A 15,743-nucleotide genomic window follows, 5' to 3' on the forward strand; every position below is an offset into this window, starting at 1 on the left:
TGGTTTATTTTTCTTTGAGAATAACATTGGGTTATTTCCCTTTGAGAGTTATGCTGGGTTATTCCAACATGGAAAATAAATCTGGATATTTCCCTTTGAGAAATACGTTGGGTTGTTTCACTGTGAGCAAAACTTTGAGGTGATTCCCCAAAAACAATGGAAGCAGAGAAGACCATTCCCATTTTTCCCCTCACCCCAGGAACTGCAGAGCAAAATAAATGAATAAATAAATAAATAAACTCCAAAAACCACCCCAAACAATGAGAAAAAAAAAAACATTGTAAAAAAGGTTTATTTTTAACCCAACAGCAGGCAGCATTATACTGAAAACAGTCAACAGGAACAGTGCATTTCTAGGGAAAAATGGCAGGGATTTGGGTCTGCCACCCTCCATTTTGTGCTCGTTGTGGATTAGGGTATTTATTGTGCTTTTCTTCAGGCCGCTCCGGTGTGGATGGGTTATCTCGGCATTGGGCTCTACCTGAATATATCAGGTCTTTAAAACACCTTTTTTTTTTTTTTTTTTTCTCACTAATTTGAGGCCAGATCAAGCTTTTGCCCTTTTTTTTTGTGTGTGTATTTGAGGCCGAGTGACTTCCTACCGTAGACGTCCGTCATAGCTCAGTGCTGGTTTTCCCTCTGCACTTGCAGAAACTCAACCCGAGACGTCGCTTGGTGCCTCTATATGCATGAAAACCTCTGCAGGACTATTTACAAGAAGTGCATGAGCTGGTGTGCGTGAAAATTGTCCTCTTGCCTCTGCCCCCTCGTGGTTTCGTCTACTGCACGGGGTAGACGGGGGCTTCCACTTCCATCCGCACGATGTTGGAGGCGCGGCTGGAAGAGACGAAACACGGGCAGCCATCAGGGTCCCTCTTGGAAGAGGAACCACTAGACCTTCCTCTTCCTCATCGCATCCCCACCAGGAGGTAGAAACGTTGCATCTTCCCCTTCCCAAAAGGTGAGTTTTGCTCAATGCAACCTTGTTTTTACTGGGCTAATCCCATCCCAATGCAACCATGTTTTTATGGGGCTAATCCCATCCCAAAGCAGGGGATTGGGGAAAAAGCTTCCAAGCCCGGCTACCACCTTCAAGTGTTGTTGCCTTCGTCCTCCACATCATGGATGTCGCCCCAAAAAATTGCAGTTCCCTCCCCGTCCACCACCCCCTTATGCAACCTTGTCTGATGTCCTGCAGGAGCATCCTCGTAGCCCGCAGCGGAGGGAGAGCAGGGGTTAAAACGTTGCGTGAGGACATGTTGGGGTGTCATGCGTTGGTGTGGAGGTGCTGTGCAGGGCAAGCAGCGTGGTGGGAGGGCTGGGGAAGGCAGTGGAGTGAGGGCAAGCTAGTGGGCACACAAGGGCAAGGCGTGCAGGCAAGCAAGCGGGAAGTGGAGATGGAACAGCCCTTGGAAGCATCTTCATTGCCCTTCACCAATGATTTCAGGATTGCCCTGAAGTTGGCAAAATGTCTACAGTTGGCAAAAGGGCTCTATGTTGGGCAAGACTGCTCATTAACTGGAAAAATCACCCTATATTCAACAAGTTTCCTTTGTATTTTGCAAAATCAATCTGTATTTGTCAAGATCGTAGTATATTCAAGAAGATTGCTCTGTTTGCTAAGCGCGCTCTATATTGGGCAAGACTGCACTATACTTGAAAAAATTGCTCTATATTTAGTGAAAACACTTTATATTCAGCAAGATTGATTACCCTATTTTCCACTGAATTGCTGTACATTTGTCAAATGACAATACTCAGAAAGATTGATCTGTATTTGGCAAGATGGCCCTATATTCAAAAAATCACAGTGTATTCAGCAAGATCACTCTGTATTTGGCAGGATCGCTCTGGCTAAATCGTTCTGTGTTTAGCAAAATCACCCTATTTTTAGCAAGTTTGTTCTTTATTCACTGAAATCGCTGTTCAGCCAAATTGCCCCGTATTTCTCTCTTTCCTCTTTGCTTCTCACGGGGAGAAAATGTTGGGCTGAGGAGCATAGTGGAGCAAAAGACATCCCATGAGATGCTGGAGTACCACTTTTCAGCTTCATCTTTGCAGTTTTATCTTTTTACAAATAAATCTTTACTGATCATCATGATTATGGCCAAAAAAGCATTTCATCCAGGATGTCCTACATCAAAGCTAGTGCATTGGAAGTTTACTCTTTGTACGCATGCCTCTAACACCAGTCCATGCCGAGGCACCAGAAAACCCCAATTATTCAAGGAATTCATTAGGGAGTGTCGATCACACTAAGCCTCATCCAACCATGGGGCCGAAGGGGTGTTTGTAGCGTGAGACGTGACAGCAAAGGAGCAGAGTCACTTACCAGAATAATTTCCTTGGGTTTGTGTGTCAGTCGCTGTGGATGAAACCAAAGAAGATGGAGAAGTCCTTTCCAGATGCCTCCTTGCCCAACCCTTTGATGCCCCACGGAGGTTGTTCCCTACCCTCTTGCTTGCCCAGGCTTAAAAAATACCAACCCACATTTTGGAAGGGTTCTTTGGGGGTTACTCACCATCCCGCAAAATCCTTGGCTTTCCAGGCATCAATGACATCCGCGATGTTCCTCACGGTGCGGCCGTCGGGCAGCTTCAGGTCATCGCTGGCGTCCCCATTGAAGTTGCCGCAGGGGGCACAGAGACGGTTGACCAAGGCGGCCCTTGCGGTCAAGGTCACCTCCCCACTGGGGCCGAAGAGCACGTCCAACCCTGATGTGTGGGAGATGGTGACGTTCCCTGACGCTGTGCTCAAGGAAATAGCTTCAGACACCTCCGCCGGCAGGCGGGTGAAGAGACCGTTCACCTGCAGGGATGAAAAATGCCAGAAATGGGTTTGAAATGCCAACAACCCCATAAAGTGATGCAGCACAAGTCAATGATCTTGGTGTTGAAGGCTCCGTGGACAATGGGACCACATATTGCACCAGAGCAATAATCCCTTTAAAACTTCATCAAGGAGATGAAGTCATTTAGTCATTTAGTCATTGAGTCATTGAGTCATTTAGTCATGCTTAAGACTCTTGGGCAATATTTTGTCTCTAAACTGCAGTTGGTAAATGTCTTTCTTTAGGTAAGACTACCCAGCTCAACATAAATGTCTCAGTGTCTATCCCAAAAGGAGACCTTCAGCCTCATCCTGAAGTGGTAATTTAAAATGGGCCAAAAATCTCAGGTTTTGCACCCAGAAGATAAACTAACTTTAGTGATCATTTTGAATTTAGGACTGAAAGGAAGAGCAGGAAAACCCCACCCAAATTCTGCCTCTTAATTTAATTTCCCATCTTCTTTGGCTGCAAGGATCGTCCATGGCCCGCTCCAGCTTACCCACACCTCCATGTTGTTATTCACGGTGATGAAAGCGTCACGGAAGAACACGAAGATAGCCACGGCGGCCGGGATGCCGTCATCCCGACACTCGCTGACCTCCACCACCACCTTGAACCAGTTGGGCGACCGCTCGTCGCAGAGGGCAGCGATTTTGTAGGTGCCGCTGAAGGGAAGCCTCCCTCCAGCACCGTCGAACGTGGTCAAGGAGGCCCCCGGGGAGATCCGGCACCAGCCTTCCTGCTTGATGCACCTCTGCACCCCTTCCCGCGTGGCACAGACCTTGTCTGGGGGACACCGGGTGGCCTCGCAGATGAGTCCCCGGGATGGGTGGCAGTTGCATTTCGTGGAGCAGTTGTTGGAGACGACGGTCTCACCCGCCTCGAAAGGAAAGGCTCAGAGGTTAGTCCACATGGATGCCACCTCCAAACTACCCCCCAAACCTCTCCGCTTCAAAGAACGGAGATGTCCCACAAAGAGGTAGAAAAACCATGAGGTCCATTTGGTGAAATTTGTGCAACTCAACAAATTAATCACCCTCCAGTCCAGTGGAGCAAAATAGGCACTTTAAGATGCTATTAACTGCATGATTTTGGACATGTGTCCCTAAAATGAAGTGGCCACCCCCTACATTGAAGACTGAGTCCCAAAGCAAGTTGTGTTGACTAGATGGGACAACCAACTTCCTCAAAGATTGAGCCCCCACATCCTTTGCATCATCTAGATGGGACAACCCAGCTCATTAAAGACGGAGACCCCAAACCAGTTGCATCATCTAGTTGGGACAACCCATCTCATCAAAGATTGAGTCCCCAAACCTGCTGCATTGACACCATGGGACAATCTACCCCACCGATGATCAAACCCCCAAACCAGTCCCATCAAGTAGATGGGACAACCCACCCCACAATCCTTCCTCAACCTGATTTCCACTAAAAGCACCAAGCCTCGAGGGCCAACCTCACCTTAAAATACCGTCCCTGGTGCACGCAGCCACATTGCTCCAAGGACACGCAGGCTTCTCCGTCGAAGAGGTACCCATCGTCACACTGGCATCCCTCAAAACACGTCCAGCTGCATGGTGCCGGCACGGAGAGGCTGGCGCAGGTGAAGTCGCAGGTACGGGTGCAGAGCTCATAGTGGCTGTGGGGTGGGCAGGAGAGGGCTGGGAAAAAAGGAAAAATACCATTATTGCCCCAAAAATGTCACTGCTTTTGCTTGAGCCAATGGGGGGTGGAAGACCCATGCACAACTGATGGTCTTGGGCATCTCTGGCAGCTCCAAAACATGCTGAAGCCATCAAACCCTGCTTTTAGCATCCAAATTAAAGCATCTGCATGCCACTAATCACCTCTGAAGCAAATTAGAGGGACTCCTGTTTCAAAATCTTTTGACATAAATATCGAAGTTTTGGAGGTAGTGAGCAGAAATGTCTTTCTTTCAGGGTGTTTTGAGTGGGAAACAGGCAATTGAAGCCCTCAAATGAGCTTTTTGGGTGAGGTTTGAAAGCATTTCTAGGCTGTCTCATAGATTTGGGGTGGCTTTAAGCAAAAAGCAGCATTGCATGATTTTATGCAGGTCATTCATACATCGTCTTGGTCCGGATGGCAAAGGTTTGCCTCAAAAGCAGGGACACAATCACAAAATTGGAGGGTTTTGATGCGGGGAAATGTGGCTCAGAGGGAAAAATAGGGCTCAAAGTGTTTCCATGCAGATAATTTGGAGTACTTACGGCAAAAAGTCACCGTTCTCCATCCTCCAATCTCAGCCCCGGCAGCTTGGCAAGCAGCAGCGTAGGCTTGGAGGCTGTGGCACAGGGCATCCCGGGCACCATCAGCAACACAGACATCATGGAGGCAGTGGTGGAAATACTCTACCGGGCTCACCCGGTGGTGGCACATCCCGAAAGGTCCCATTGGGTCCCGAATGAGCCCGCAGGAGTCACTGGCGCTGTAGGGAGCAGTGGCGGAGGCATCGCATATGGGGCAAGCATTGCCATTGCAACCGTCAGTGCACGCTCCGTCTTCTGCCGGCATCTTCCAGGAGGTGACAAATTCCTCGGTGCTCTTCGCCAAGGACCCCCCGGGCAGCTGGAAGTCATCACCGGGGTCCCCGTTGAAGTTGCCACCCAACCCGCAGACGCGGCCCCGGTAGGCGTCGGGGATGGTGATGAGGAGGTAGGTGGCCGCGTTGTAGAGGAGCCGGAGGCCGGCGGCAGTCTGGAGGACGATGTTGTTCCCTTCTTGGCCAATCCGTAGCTTCTTGTCCTCCGTCACCAGCGGCAGCGTGAAGTGCTCCCCGTCCACCTGAGGTATGAACAGAGCACGAGGGGCAGGTTTGCATTTGCACACCCAGCAGGTGATTTTGCACACATATGTGCACCAGAGGATTTTGTATGCATGCAAGCACGCACCTACAAGTTTCTTCCTGCACACGTGCACCATCTTTGGCATGATTTTACATGCACAAGGGGCTTTTGCATGCTCTTGTGCACCTTGTGCATGAAACAGACTTTGTGTGCACACATGCTCCACAGGGTTTTGGTGTGATTCTGAATGCACATGTGCAGCACTGGATTTTTCATGCATGCATTTAGCAGGGGATTTGGTGTGCATGCATGCACCAGGGGATTTTTTGTTTCCATGTGCATGTGCACCAGGGGATATTGCACACACATGTGCACCAAGCGATGGGGACATCCCAGCTTCCTAAGGAGGGGTTTAGCATGCACATGTGCACCAGGGGGTTGGATAAACATGTGCACTGGCAGACAGGGACATCCCAACTTCACAGCCAGGGGATTTTGCCTTTACACGTGCACCAGGGCATTTTGCATGCACCAAGATTTTGCACAGACGTGTGCACCAAGAGCTGGGGGATGTCCTGACACCAGTGGGGAGATTTTGCATGCAGGAAGACTTTGAACGCATGAAGGGATTTTTGCACGCATGCACGGAGGGATTTTTGCACGCATGCATGCATGCACCAACGGGTTTTTGCATGGATCCATGGATGCACTGAGTGGAAGGGTGCATTCATGCATGCACTGAGGGGTTTTTTTTGCATTCATGCATGTGCTGAGGGTTTTTTTGCATGCATACATGAATGCACTGAGGGTTTTTTGCATGCATGCATGCACCAAGGGGATTTTGGCGTGCATGCATGGATGCACCAAGGTTTTGTGTTTTTTTTTTTCTTTTACATGCATGGATGCATCAAGGTGTGTTGTTGCATGCCTGCATGCACCGAGGCACATAGCCCTTCCAACTTACCGTCACCTCCCACTTCCGACCCCTCTCCATGCTGACCGTATACCCGTGGATGGAGACGGCCACCTTCTTCGTCAGGGCCACGTTGCCCCGTCCGCTGACATCGTGCTCCAGCAGCACCGAGAAGTTAGCCAGTCGCTGATCTGGCTTGCAGACCCGTGCCAGGACGTAGTTGCAGGACCCCTGGAGGTCAAAAGCTCTCCCGTCGAACGTTACGTAGTGCGGGTCGCCCGACACCACCAGCCGCCCGTAGCCGGCAGGGTGGCACCCCAGCACCCCATCCTCCACTCGGCACTCCTCGTGGGCACCGCAGGTGGCTTCCTTGCACTCCACCACCCCGTTGGCTTTGCAGATGCACCTCTCCCGGCACGAGGCATAGAAATCCTCGCCCTTCTTGTAATAGCGGCCCCGGTGCTCGCAGCCACACTCGCTCGCCGGCACGCACTCAGCGCCGCTGAGGACGAAACCTTCGTCGCAGAAGCAGCCTTCGGTGCACGGAGCTGATGCGCAGCCCTCGGGGCTGGCTCGGCCCCGGCACGTGGTCGGGCAGCCATTCCCACACAGCTCATAGTGGGAATGGCGAGGGCAGACAGGGGCTGCAAAAAGAAGGGGAGAAAATTCAAAGCCCTGCTCAGATTTGCAGCCAAAAATGTCAGGGAGAGGATTTCTCTCATTGCACTGAGGCTTGAGGAGCAAATCCAAGCAAGTCTTTGGTGGTGGAGCACCATTACAGCTCCGGAGAGCAATACAAGCTTATTTTGCATTTCTCTCCCATGCATTGTGTAAGAATTTGGAGGGAAATTGGGATTTATTTTTCATTTTCCTTCCTTGCATGGAAGAACATGGAGGGCAGTATGGATTTATTTTGCAGCAATGCATGAAGGAAGATGAGTTTTGCTTTGGCAGTGAGTTTGAGGGACTTTTTCCACATCTGTGATTGCATCTTAACTCATCATCTGGCCTTGGAGACATGGAGGGAGACGATACTGTAGTTGCACTGGAAAATGTTGAGAGTGGGGCAAACAAACCCAATTTTAGAGGCATTTTGTATTCCCTTTGGCTCTAAGCAAAGCCAAGAGCACGCAGTTGGGCTTGAACTCTTATTTTCTGGCCAAACAGGGGGAGAAACCTCCCTTCATCCCCACTCACCGCAGAAGGACGGCGTCCTCCACTGCTCCACGCCGACGCCGTTGCTCTGGCACTCCGTCATGTAGGCAGCGATGGCTTTGCACAAGATGTCCCGGCGTCCCTTGTACTGACAAGCATCAAAGGCACAATCCTCCAGGAAGGTCCCGGGGTTGATGGCCCGGTGACAATTTCGGAAGGGTCCCCCAGCCCTGGCGATCACCCCACAATAGTCATCACCACGGTAGAGTCGTTTCTGCTCTTCGTTGCACACCGGGCAATCCCCCACGCAACCAGCCGAGCAACCAGGGACATCTCCAACCTTCCAGCTATCGGCCAACTGGATTTCATCCTTGGCACGTTTGCCATCACGAGCGATGAAGTCATCATCGGGGTTGCCGTTGGCGTTGCCGCAGAGGCCGCAGACGGCGCCGGCGTAGGCATCGGGGAGGATGACGCGCGCGTAGCTGTACCAATCGAAGCTCACCCGCAAGCCAAATTTAGTGCGGACAAAACCATGGACGCCGCTGTGGTAGAGCTCGAACTGGTCCTTCTGGGTGAACGGGAGCTCCACGAAGGCACCATTGAGCTGGGGAAGGAGGTAAAGAGGGGCATGGTGGTGTTGGGTTCATGCAACGCGCTCAAGATTGGGGTGCTTTTGCAAAACATTTTGCATGGGGAGGATTTCTGGGGCTTTTCTGCAAAAACGGGGAGGATTTCTGGGCAAGTGCAAATCAGCCAAGATCTGAGTGTTCTTGCAAAGCACTTTGCAGAAGAAGGATCGCTGGCAAAGGCAGTGGGGGGGGATTTTTGCAAACCCTTTGCACAGGGAGGGTTTTGTGGCCAAATGCAAATCACTCAAGATTTGGGTGCTTCCACACAATGTTTTGCAAGAGGGAGGATTTTCAGGCAAAGGCAAATTGATCCGGATTTGGGTGTTTCTTCAAACTTGGGATCTGTGGGGCTTTTGTTAATTTATTTGTTCACGAAACCTTTTGCATGAGGAAGATTTCCTGGAAGATGCAAATATGTCAAATATGGGATGTTTGGGGCAAACCCTTTGTGTGGGAAGTATAATCAGACAGGTGAAAGTCACTCAAGATTTGCATAAAGAGCTTTGCAAGGGGAAGGATTCCCAGGCAAAGACAAATTGCTCACGATGTGGGTGTTTCTTCAAAACCCTTTGAAGAGGGAGGACTTGCAGGGAAAGGGCTCTCTCTTACACTGAAAACATGATTACTCAGAAAAATAAAGGCATGGTCACAGCACAGCCTTTTGTGCAACGCTTCAGCAAAAAACAAGGCGGGAATTGAATCTTTCCCAAACTGATTATGTCAGTTTGCAGGTGCCAGGGTAGAGAGGAATTTTTAACTCAGAAAGCCACATGGGACCAGAAAAAAGGAAGCCAAAGACGTCAACCAAAGTGGATGCTTTTGAATGTGGAAGTATTTGTCTTATTATTCATGGATATTTGTTACTTCCTCAGCTCACCAGAGCACAAACAGCCCATCTCCAGCACATCAAAACCAAGCTGTGTGGGTTGTGTTTTGTTTTGTTTTGTTTTGTTTTTCTTTTTCTTTTCCTAATTTTTTAGAAGAACTCTAAGTTTTAAAAATAAAGCGTTGAAATCCAAACTAGCTGCTCAGGGCTCCCTCTGGAGACGGCAGACAGAAATTGATGCTTCCATCGAAGCGTGAATGAATTAAAAAAGAGGATTTGAGGGACAATGTAGTTAATAAGTAGTTTGGATGCAGGTTGCAAGAGGTCCTTGGTGGCCACCTACCTTGACTTTGCGTGGATGCTCCTGGCTCATGCTGATGGTGTTGCCGTAGACCTCCAGCGTGACGGTTTTGGTGAAGGACACGGCTTTGCTGCCCCTGTTGTTGTTCTCCACCTTGACGGTGAAGGGGACCAGTGCAGGGTCCTGGGAGCAGAGGGCAGCAAACTGGTAGATGCACGTCCCTTGGAAGTCATATTTCAACCCGTCAAAGGTGGTGTAGTGAGGATCTCCCGTCCCGATGCAGGTGAAGTACTTGTTTGCCTGGCAGCTGGGGACGCCATCAACCATGGTGCATTTCTCGTGGGCCTTGCACCCAGACTTCTTGCAAGCCACCTTGCCCCCTGCCTCGCATCGACACCGGCTCTGGCAGCTCCCGTCCTCCCAAAACTCTTCCTGGACCTTGTAGGAGCGGTTGTTGTAGGAGCAACCGCAGGACTCTGCCGGGACGCATGCGTCGTCATGGAGGACGAAGCCCTCGTCGCACTGGCAGCTCGCTGTGCATGGTTTGCTGCAGGACGTGGGGGCTTTGGGGTGGGTGCAGGTGGCAGGACACGCTGTCCCGCAGGTCTCGAAGTGGCTGTTTTGGGGGCATTTCTGAGCTAAGGGGAAGATATTTGAGAAGATCTTAAAAAAGGATGAGATGAGCAGTTTCCTGAGGCAGAGAGACATTGGGCTCCTGCACTGGAGGCTGTCTCAGTTGATGCTACAAGCAATTTGGGGTCCCCAAGATACCCCATGAGGACAGCTCTTGAAAAAAACATTATTCTGCATGTTATGGACATCTGAAGTCAGATAAGACAGGTTTTGGGGTGGTTTGGCATGAAAAGACCAACACAACCCTTCTCCAGTGCTGGAAATGTTGGCCAAGTTGATGCCTACAAGCATCAGCTTAGTGACTTGGGCAGCAATTCCCAGGCACCCAGCACCAGAACCATGCATAGATCTCCCTTTTTTCTCCCCCAAAATGCTTTGGAACCTCCCCCCATCCAAGCTCACCACAGCCCTCCGTGTCCTGCAGTGTCCCTTGACCTCCACAATCATCCTGGCAGGAGGGATCTCGCCAGCTCTCAGCCCAATCCTCCACACTGGCAGCCTGAGTGCCGTCGGCGAGTTTCATTTCATCCTCTGCATCCTCGTTGAAGTTCCCGCAGAGCCCACAGGTAGCCCCAAAATAGCTGCTGGGTACTGCCACCATTACGGCCCAGTCTTCGTCATAGGTCACCTGCATCCCAAAATCTGTTTGCAGGATGACCCTGCCCTCGTTTTGGGAAATTTGGATTTTCCCGTCCTTCAGGGTGGCCGGTAGTCTGGTGAGTTGGTCGTTGACCTTGGAGGGAAGGGGAAGAAGGACTAAATCTCAGTGCACATTTTATTTTCCAAGAGTTTACCACCCCCAAAATCATATAAGAAAGAGAATTTTCTTTCCAGACGAAGCAATTATCAGCCTAAACCAGAAATTTTGCCTCTTGCCCTCCAGATACTCAACAGGTTTTAGTGGCAAAAGGTAAAAACTGAAGTGTGTCATGGGAGAACCATCTCCTTTGATTTCTGAGCTTAAAATCTGGTTTATGTTAGGACCAGCTCTGTATTCCCAAACTTTATGGGTAGGAGAAACCTCATCTAATCTTGAAAAATAGATTTATATCTCACCTAGGCTGCCTTTCTGGGGTAGAAACCTGTGGTTGGTGGATCACTTGGATAAAACTGACTTCACCCTGGAGTAGATGCCCACACTTGGAGGCGTGGATTACATCTTAAAATTGCCCTTGTCTTGATTTGTAATGCAAAATTACCCAGCTGTGTTTTTGGTGGTTCTCCTCATTTTTTTTTTTTTTGTTTTCAGCTTCACCCACCACACTTCTACTTTCCACAAAAGGCTTTATCCAGAATAACGTTGCCACGGCCCAGAAAAACCCACCTGGATTTTGCCACCTTCTCCCTTGTGGATGGAGATGTTGTAGCCGTACACGAGGACATTGGTCAGCCACTCCTTGAAATTGCCTTCGCTCTTCTTCTCCTCCACAACGAAAGGCACCAGGGTGGGATCCTTGCCACAATATTTGGCGACGGTGTAGGTGCAGCCCCCCTGGATGTCCACAGTCATCCCGTCGAAGGTGTGGTATTGCAGGGATTGCGACCCCATGCAGGTTCCCATGTAGTCATGCACGCACACAGCCTCCCCCTTCTCCATTTTGCACGTCTCCTTCGTGCGGCATTTCATGGCCCTGCAAGGATCTAGAAGAAATTGCACACAATTAATCGTGGGACCAACTTTTACTGATATATATATGTGGCCTCAGGAGCCACACAAATGTCACTGTCACCGTAGATGGTCAACCTGATTGCGTTCTGTTAAAGCATGAATTCATCCCGGCTAGGTTTGACCACCCAAAACTTAGACTTGAACATCTGGGGTGATTGCTCAAGGCTCCTTTTATAGGCAATATATTTACTCATAGAAGAAATATCCCCTCCCAAAATGATACAAAGACATGTTGGTTGAATTACCACTTTTCAGAGCTTCCTGTCTTTGTGCTACAAGAGAAACAACAAGTTTCAGCTCAAAGAGCCAATTTTTAAATACTTTTCTCGACATGAGCTTAGCATCTATTAGCTACAGAGGTTCAAAGGAAACATTAGAAACACCCAACTCAGAGGAATAAATTCAGATGTGGTTTGGCCTTGTATTGCAACCACACTTTTGATACAGTGGAGGAGGGAAGTGAAAAGGGAGCAAGGAGAGGTGAAGGTGGCAAAAGGACACTCACCACTATCGCACACAGCCACCAACCCATAGGATTTCTGTTCCCGGATCCCCATGCTGAGCAACCCGAAGGGGGACGTCTTGTGCTCCACTGTATGGACAGCAAATTGACCACCCAAGCTCTGCCTGACCCAGGAGTAGTCGGTGCCTGGGACAGGCTTCCATGCGACATTTCCCAGCGGCGTTTTGTTGAACAGTATTCCAGCCTTCTCCGAGTTCTTGGCAATCAATATGGCATAATTATTGTACCCTTCCAGAGCGAAGATGTTGTAGGAGTGGCAGTAGCTGGAGACATCGGGGATGGTCATAAAAAATGGGTCGTAAGTGATAGAATCTTTATTACCCCCATCAGCAAAAAAAATGACCTGGATGCCGTTGTTGGCAGAGAGGTACAAAGGATTTGGGGCCTGGAGTCCGTAGAGCGTCGACCGGCCGGGCCGTAGTTCCCGAGAAGTTTTGCTCGCCCCGTGTTGAGATTCCACACGTGTCACTTGGGAGGTGGAGACATAGACGATGTCGGATTGAGTGTCGAAAGGCAACGGTGGCACGATGAAGGTGGTACCCCAGCTGGAAATGGGTTGGAGCTGCTCCACCAAATGGTCGCACTGGGTAAATCTGGCCAGGCAAGTGTGGCCGGTGAAGACGGCCACGGGTTTCTGCGCCACGATACGAGTGCCGGACATATCAGCTGGGCTTTGGAGCTGGGCTGCTTGGAAGGGCTCCAGTCTGATGGGGAGCACTGAGCCCCGGGGGTAAGACTGGCCTTGGTAGTTCACCGTGGCTTTGAGGTGCACGTCAACGGTGGTGGGCTCATCCCAGGCAGCCACCACAAACTCTCCGTAGCGGTCCGTGCCCACGTTGGGTGTCACAATTTGGTACTCCGTGCCCCAGCTGTGCACGGGGTACACCACGGTTGAGTCTGCCGAGGTGGGTTTCTCGTTGATGGCCACCAAGGAGATGGCATTGTTGGCCCTCACCACCACTGTGTTGTCAAAGATTTTGCTCCCCACCATCTCGGCTTGGGGCGGGATCTTCACCAGGACAGTTTGCCCAGTGGTCACCTGCACCGTCATCCTCAAGCCTGGCTTCTTCATGGAGATGGTTACGGCCGTGAAGGGTGAATAACCCCTGATGAGCAGCTTGAAGTCACTGTTGAGGGTCTGCTGCAAACCATTCTGCATGAAGGCCACCACAAACTCTTTCCCCAGGTGATGAGGAGCTGATGCTGCGATGCTGAGCAGGTAAAAAAGACCTAGAAAAGGAAATTTTGCCATTGGTGCCTTCATCACCCCCAAACTCAGATTTGGCAACCCAAGCTGGGGACAAAGAGTCAAGCTGGGCTTGTGGTGGCACCTGATTTAATCTCGGTGGTTAAGGAATTAAATGGACTATCAATGTGAAGGGATATAATTTTGGATAAATATCAATTTGAAGGACCAGTGATTGAAACAAATATCGATTTGAAGACAACAATTTGATGGACTTGATTTGATGGACTATCGATTTGAAGGGATATCAAGTGGGAGAACTGCCAGTTTGAAGGTCTATCAATTGGAACAAATGTTGATTTAAAGGGATATGGGTTTAGAGGACTCTCATTTGGAAAAAAAAAAAATCTTTGGAGAAAAAACAACTAATTCTTTGGGCAAAAAGTGAAATTTTTGGATGGGTTTCATGCTGGATGGAGGAATCGTGAAGAGTGTTTGGGCTTTTTAAAGTATTCCTTTTCCTCTCAGAAAGGCCACAGGGGTGGAAATATGGATGGCCACACATGGAGACAATCCTGGCCAGGGTTGGGTTGCAATGAGAAGGAAAATTGCCCTATTTTAAACCAAACCACCCCAAAACATGTCTTGGGTGGGGTCTTTGTCCCTTGGTTTCCCTTCTACATATTTTGGAGGGGTAATTTTGTCTCTTCTCAACTGTGGCACAGGATGAGGGTGCAAGATGTGTCCCTTTGAATTGAAAAATCGTATTTTGAGGTGATTTTGGAGGGGATTTTACAGGTTATGATGCATCCAAACCCACTTGAACTCACCCCATAACACGGCGGTCCAGCCTCGCAGCGGTACATCGGCTTTCCTCCGTCCTGGGCTGCCATCCATGGCACTTCAGCTGCAGAAGGTGAGAAATCATTGAAAACGAGCAAATTCTCTGAATTTTGTTATTGCACTCATGTTTCTACGCAGACCAAAAGTCTTGGCTTTATTTCACTTGTACTTGTCCTAAAATTCAACATTTTATTGCACGTCCATTCAAACATGTCCCAAACAAACAGAACAAAAAAAAATTGAGTTTTTCTTTTCACTTGCACACATCCCATAAGTTTCCAAGTTTGTTGCATTCACACCTGTCCCTCAAATCTCCTTTTTTATCACACCTACACCTGTCCCCAGAATCTGCTTTTTTTTGGCATTTATATGTGCCTCCCTCATCCAAGATCCCCCCATTTCTTCACATGGACCTGGTTCCCCCCAGATTTTTACAAAATTCAAGCCCTCCTCTGAGCATATTTGCTTTTTTCTCCCTTTTTTCTCTTTCCTTTTTCCCTTTTTCATCTTCTTCTCCCCTTTTCCCTCTTTTTCCTTTCCCCTCTTTTTTCCCTTTTATCTCTTTCTTCCCTTTTCCCCCTTTTTTCATTTTTCCACCTTTTCCCCCTTTCCCCCTTTTTTCTCCTTTTCCCCTCCTTTTCTCCCATTTCTTCCTCTTTCCTCTTTTTCTTCCTTTCCCTTTTTCCCCACAAAATCATCCTGGAAACAATTGAATTCAATTGCAGCCAGGATCAAACCCAAGGGTGGTGGCAGGGAGCGGGGATATCTGGGGAATTTCCAGCCAAATTTTCACACTTGGGGCTTTTTACAGCAAATGTATATATAATCATATATTTAACTATATTGCAGGAGAGCCTTACCTGCCTCTGATTTTTATCCAGCCCCAAAGTGTTCCTTTCTGTCCTCAAATCCTTTCTTGCAGTGAATGATGAGAGTAACCCCAGGGCAGCTCCTCCCTTTATTACTTTTTGCAGAAAAGGGGAGAATATAAGACAAATGCAGACGACGCTGGGGGACCGACCCACCCAGTGCTTTGACATCATTTTTGGCGAGAAACGAGGTGAAAACAGGAAAGAATGCATGGTTTTGATTAAGGCCAGGCTGATTCTGATTCACTAAGAAGGTCTTGGTTAAAAAAAAAAAAAAAGAGTATTTTTTCTGGGGAAATTGCCTCATAATTGGAACGCAAAGGGTTTTGCAGAACTGGGATGGGGCTAAAATGCAAAAAGAAAGTTCAATCATTGCAAAAACAGGTCAAAAAAAAGAAGCTGAAATTAAAAAAGAAAAAAAGGGAGGGAGGTGGGAATTTTTGCAAGAAGGGCTCGTTTTTGTTTTTGCAAGGCATTTGGGGGAGGATGACAAATTAGGGACTCAGGTGTTTTTTGAGGGTGTTTTGTGCACATTTGCGTGTGTTGTGTGCACACT

The 15,743-nt window shown here is 49.0% G+C and overlaps 1 protein-coding gene across 2 annotated transcripts; it reads right to left on the minus strand.

Moving 5' to 3' along the window:
* Positions 1-274: 274 nt before the first annotated feature.
* LOC308184611 (IgGFc-binding protein-like) lies at positions 275-15,335 on the minus strand. 2 transcript variants are annotated; one of them, XM_080571813.1, is made up of 14 exons: positions 15,179-15,335; positions 14,306-14,382; positions 12,272-13,519; positions 11,422-11,738; positions 10,500-10,830; positions 9,507-10,102; positions 7,748-8,312; positions 6,602-7,194; positions 5,062-5,635; positions 4,295-4,494; positions 3,330-3,710; positions 2,522-2,808; positions 2,333-2,365; positions 275-837 (listed from the first exon to the last, which is right to left on the minus strand). In XM_080571813.1, the coding sequence occupies exons 2-13, from the start codon at positions 14,370-14,372 to the stop codon at positions 2,359-2,361; spliced, it is 5,166 nt and encodes a 1,721-aa protein (XP_080427939.1). In that variant the 5' UTR covers positions 14,373-14,382; positions 15,179-15,335; the 3' UTR covers positions 275-837; positions 2,333-2,358. The 2 variants fall into 2 exon arrangements, with proteins under 2 accessions (XP_080427939.1, XP_080427938.1); XM_080571812.1 differs by lacking the exon at positions 2,333-2,365.
* Between the last annotated feature and the right edge of the window lie 408 nt (positions 15,336-15,743).

The sequence above is a fragment of the Anser brachyrhynchus genome (genome assembly GCF_964034855.1).
Source record: "Anser brachyrhynchus genome assembly, chromosome: 38".
In the NCBI taxonomy this organism is placed as follows: Eukaryota; Metazoa; Chordata; class Aves; order Anseriformes; family Anatidae; genus Anser; species Anser brachyrhynchus.